The 6,000-nt window shown below is 31.8% G+C and overlaps 1 protein-coding gene across 1 annotated transcript; it reads right to left on the minus strand.

Moving 5' to 3' along the window:
• Window positions 1–3,929: 3,929 nt before the first annotated feature.
• Window positions 3,930–5,469, minus strand: LOC104821858 (U-box domain-containing protein 29). Its single transcript, XM_010552872.2, has one exon. It carries the CDS (start codon window positions 5,360–5,362, stop codon window positions 4,064–4,066), a length of 1,299 nt encoding a protein of 432 aa, XP_010551174.1. The 5' UTR covers window positions 5,363–5,469; the 3' UTR covers window positions 3,930–4,063.
• Window positions 5,470–6,000: the final 531 nt, after the last annotated feature.

Genomic DNA, 6,000 nt, shown 5'->3' on the forward strand with positions numbered 1-6,000 from the left:
CAATATCGACGGTGTAAAATGCGCAATGGTTTAGCAGCTATGTTGGAAAAAAAATAAATAGTGCAAATGCGTGCGGCTAAAGCCGAAATATGGCGCAAATACACGAATCGACGAACGGAGTTTTTCAATCGAATGAGCTAAAAACCGAGTTTAGAAAAGATATTTACGATGTTTAGTCGTATAAACTCTGATACCATAATAAAAAAAGAGCGAAAAATAATTGTATTTTTCATTATTCAACATAGAGAATTATAATATTTATAGGTAGAAAATAGAATCACAATATATCTTATTTAATCAATATAAATATATAAATATATAAATATATAAATAAAATCAAATATAAAGATTACGTAATCTTCGCGAATCTTTTCCATATCTCTTAATAGATTGATTTTTTTGCCCTAATCTTTTAAAAGAGAAACGTTCCGTCAATAAGAAATTATGTGAAGGATTTTGTATTTGTGTTCATGCACATAATTTTATTTTACCACGATTATATATAATTTAACTTAGATAATATATCAATGTATTCAAATTGAATATGATATAAAAACATTCAAATGTCATTTTTAAGATAAAAATGAAATGCAAATCCAATATTAAAATAATTGAAAATTGTTATTTTGAAATTTGTAACGTGTTTTTTTGTAGTGGTAAATTTTATATATAAAAATATATTTTTTTACATCTTTGGTCCAATATTGAGCCAAAAAAAATGGATTCTGTAATTTGGACCAACACAAGATCAATGTGTAGAATCAATCCTCCAATAATAAAGTGTCGTTACATAATGTATTTCAATCCTGCAAAGCACGAATACAATTTCTCACCGTCCGGTCGATCTTTGCAAATAGGTCTTCCGCTGTGTTTACTCTCCATATCTTCTCCATATCTCGTAACAAGCGACCTACGAGAAATTTTTTTTTAGATAATCGAATATTTTAAACCAAGATTCAAACTAATCTTGGAGGCGTAGTTAGACATGTGATTTGGAATATACTTCTTCTCTCTAAATTTAAAATTCGAATTCGAAACGATACACATGTTTTGCATCATTTTTCATTGGTTGAATTAGTAGTGTTATAAGAGAATTTTTGCAAGGCATAGATACGACTCACTCAGTGAAAAGGAACTATAACACAATCAAATTTCACACAAGAATCCAACTATGATATAAAAACAAAAATAAAAAATTCATTTCAAGGCCCATAAATAATAGAAATTTTCCTAGCTATATATATATATATATATAATGGCGTTACAAATAATAGTATTCTAATTTCAATGTTATTTTTACATAGTTTCCATTTTCCCACCAATGTATTAATTAGCTCTTTTTTAATGATTTAAAATTTCTAGTTTGGGTTGCTATCTTACCAATTCAGATCGGGAAAAGCCCAACGTAAGGTTGGATAAGGAAGAAAAACCTTTATTTATTTCAAAGCCCACTTCCTTAGAGTTATATTCCTTTCATCGGAGATCAAAGGAATAAATTAATGAACACAATTTGTATATTTAAAAATTAAGAAAAAAACAAAACCGGTGATCGAAAGAAAACAAAAAAAATTACGAACAATGAAAATTATAAAAATACCTTATTTTACTATTTTACTTTATAACATTGTAATCAGAAAAAAAAACATCATTTTATCTATATTCTTATAAATATGTATTGTCTAAATTACTTAAAATTGGGTGTATCATGAAATAAATTATTTTTTCTATTTTGAGAGAGAAATTCAGCTAATTTTTTTTAATCCTTTCCGATATATAATTGGAACGAAAGTGCGAGAAACTTTCTAATTATAAAAAAAATGTATTGTCCAAATTAATATTTTACTTTTCTCTTTGGAATCATTTTTCTTATTGTTCTGTTTCGAAATAATTTTTTCTCTTACTTTATCTTGAAATCACTTTTTTTTTCTCTTGTTATATCTTTCAAAATTTTGAAATTTGAAAGTTATTAACCATTTTTGAAACCTTTTGTTTTTCTTGTGGCAGATAAAAATAAGGGTATTTTTATAATTTTCGAAACCTTTTATTTTTGAAACCTTTTGTAAAATAATGGTATTCTATAACTTTTTATAATATTTGTTCAAATAAGGATGTTTCGAAAAAAATTAAATAAAAACTAAAGAAAATAAATGAGAGATCCATATAGTTAAAAGGAGTTTTATTGAGAGATAAGAAACTTATTTTATCTAATATTTTTAAAAAATTAATGTTTGAGAAAATAACGTGTGAAGTAAAAATCGAAAGGTATTTTTGACATATCGCCAATAAATATATATGAAGAGAATATTTGATTAAATATATCTGGATAAATAAGATAGCTGTGAATACATTTAAAAACACGTAAATTATAAATTCGACAGACCTGAACTTTTCTTTTTTTTAAAAAGAACCGATAAGTCCACTTTAGATTTCCTTTATGGTCTAATCAAGTAACATTTTATTTAAATAAAGTGGATAATAATTATAAGTGTTGTATTTTTTGTATCTATGAAAATAATTATAGTTAATTACAACTAAGAACGATTGTAGATATATGTGAAATTCCCATAAAGGTACCTACCACTTAAAATGTGTAATCTGCAGTAAATTGGATAGGATAAAGGAATAGTAATTTTTTTTTAAGAATCAAAAGACCAAATTTTTTTTTTGTAGGCAATTATATTAATTTAATGCATCATTATATACTAGCAAGAACAATATTTCGGAATCGCCACGGTACATACTTCATGAGAAAAGTATTTTACTTCTCTAATTTTGAACTAGAAATTAGATTTTGGATTTCGGTTGTCTTTTTTTTTAGTTAGAATTTAAGAAAGTAAAATATTATATAATAAAAAGAAAAATATAGGATTACCTCGATTTTGGTTGGAGATTCAATTAAAGTTTTGTTTATATTTTTATATTCTTAAACTATTAATTAGTTTTTTGTATTTATATATTTATAAAATTCATTTAAAAAATATATCCATCTCAGTTCAAACACGATATAGTTTCAATGGATTCGAATTTGAATATGGAAATTATCTTATATTCAATAAATGAGTAGGTTTTCTAGAGTCCCCCGTGTAAAAACAAAAAACAGATTCATATTTAAAAATATTATTTTTATTTTGGTTTGAATTTTTTTTTTTTAAAAAAGCATATCGTTGTGAATGAGTTCAGAACAAGATGAGAGAAGGGGGTGTGGACGAAAGGAGGCATGTTGGAATGTGCTCCTACCAAAGTCACATGTTACTAAGTCCTCACCTGTGACCACTCTAAAGCCGAAGAATCTCATTCTTTTCATTTTGAGGAATATTTATATCAAATTTTAGTTTGCTTTAAATTATATTCGTATACATTTTTTAAAATAAAAAAATCTTATTTTAGAAAAGATTTCTTTTTTATTTGATTTTTAATTATTTTTTAATTAAGAGTTTAATAAAATTCGATTAATTTGTTTTAAAAAATATTTGCTAAGACGGTTTTAAAATTAAATTTCATTGAAAGAGGGTTAACATTATCCAATTCAATTTGATTTTATATAAACAAATCCAATCCACTCCCAAATTACATATCGTAAGGTCATATATTCCATATATAAAATATGACAATATTTTAATTATACTTCATGATAATCTAACTTTATATCCAATTTGTTTTCTTGGAACACTGATATTGATATGGATAATGACTCATAACTTCAGTCGTATCTTTTCATCACTTGTCCCTTTTTGGATTTTTCTTGTTGTATTTTTGAATCATTATTTCCTTGAATAAATAAATGATATATATATATATATATATATAATTTATGGTATATTTAAATCTTCATTTTTTTTCCTGTTGTCACTACCGGAAAACTGAATTTGTAGTTACAAATACGCGAACAAATTAAAATTTAGTTTTACTCAAATTCTAAAAATGCAGAATATCAAAGATAATTGAATTTTCTTTAATATATGTTTATATTCACTAATTTTCCTACCAGCATTTTTTACCCTTTGGATTTACCATCTCTGAGGTTCATATTTTGATCATACAAATACATTATCAAAAAAAATAATCAAAAGGGCATAATATGAGTGGTCTTTGTATTGTAAGCAACAAAACACGATGTGCGATTCTTCAACTTCATCACCTTTATCAAATCCTTCGCCATCTGCTGTATCGCCGGAGAACAGTTGCTCTGCATTACCACCAGAAGTTTTGCTACGCCGTTGCTTCTCTCCACCGCCTCAGCCGCCGCCGGAGACGACTCCGCTCCGAACACGTAGCAAACCAACCACAGTATCGCCACCGCATGCTCCGTCGCCGCTGTCGACACCTTCAGCAGCTTCCTCACCACTCCATCCACGCATCCTCCTCCCCCGCCGCATATCTCCGATCTCCCTTCCCGGCGAGACGACAGAATCTCCAGCAGCTTTAGCGTCTTCTCCGTCACTCCTACAGTTCCGGTCACCGTCTCTGTAAGGAGGAGGTCTCTGAGCTTTGCGATGGCCTTCGCCGATATTAACCGCGAACGAACTCGTTTCGATGAGGAAATCGTGATAAGGAAGGATAAGGTTGCTTCAATCAAGCTCGAATCGGAATCTGTGGAGATCGTTTTCATCAGCTCCGGCAGGAATCCTTCTCGTTCTGCTATCGCGAGCTTGGATTGAGCATCAAATGCGATCCACTCCAAAACCCTAACCGACTCGATCTTCGATTCCAGATTCCCTCGTTGAAGCGCGAGAAGAATCACCGTCAAGCAAACGCCACCAGACCTCGACAACATCAGCTTCGACAACCGCTCCCGATCTCCTCCGTTCCCGCTCCTGATGGTATCCAGAATCCTGATCGCCCGAAGAACCAGCTCGAATCTCGTGATCGTCCGTGCTCCATCATGGACGGAGACAATGATATCCAACAGCATTGGGACGAAATCCTCCTTCCTTACCAGATATCCTCTGTTGGCTTCGGATTCTCTCGCGAACCGGACAATCCTCGACAGCATCTCCAGACGAATCTCATCGTCGATCTCGAGATTCAGCTTCTCCAACCCGTCCTTCGCCTCTTCCAACGTCGGAACTCTGTCTTCCGGCGGCTTCTCCGCCGGCGAATCGAAACTTCTCCGGCCGATGGAATGGAACCAGACATCGATCAGTCGCTGAAGCGTGAGGTTAGGGACCACCTCTCTGCTCTTCAGAACCTGCATGGTCGCTGGACAAGTGTTGTTGCCTCCGTCGAGCCAACGCTGAATATTGGCGCGGTCGTAGGTGACGCCAGTGCAGAGGCTCACCGGAGATCTCATTACGTCGAGAGAGATTGGACACTTGAAGAAGCTAGGCACCGTAGTAATGTACGTGTCTGTATCATCTCTCATCGTTGAGTTCTTTCCAGATTTCCGGCGAGAAAATGAGGGAAAGGGAGAGAAAATGAGAAATGATGAAGAAAGTGGGTAAGGAAGTAAAGGAACTGAGCAAGTGGAGGTGGTTTAAAGAGCTTAGGGTCAAAACGCACGCTTGCGTTACCGTTTTTAAACCAATCTTTTAAACAAAAATTAGAGAATATTTATTTACTATACTATTTCTTATAATCTGAATATTTTATATTGTTCATTTTAATAAACAACTTTTAATAAAATAAATACTAATTAATTAAACTTGTTATAAAAATGAACAATATATTTTTATATATATTGTAAAACTTCGAATTTGCGGATAAAAAACTCATACATCTAACTAATTGTAGTTATGACCGATTTTTTTTGTTTTGGTCTTTGGTCAAAAATCAAAGGTTCGTGGTGGGGCCCTTTTGTGAAATCGGTACCGTTAAAAGTTATTGACGGATAAAATGATGGACGGTTCAGATCATTGTACACGTGCGAGTTTGGAGTTTAGAGAGTTTGGTTGTAGGACCTACACTTGCACGAGGGAAAGTTCATTCCCGCCACACACATGGTTAGTCCTTTTAACTTTTTTTTTTTATATATATAAACCAATCCAATCCACTCCCAAATTA

Source organism: Tarenaya hassleriana, unplaced genomic scaffold (assembly GCF_000463585.1).
Source record: "Tarenaya hassleriana unplaced genomic scaffold, ASM46358v1 Cleome34, whole genome shotgun sequence".
Classification (NCBI taxonomy): Eukaryota; Viridiplantae; Streptophyta; class Magnoliopsida; order Brassicales; family Cleomaceae; genus Tarenaya; species Tarenaya hassleriana.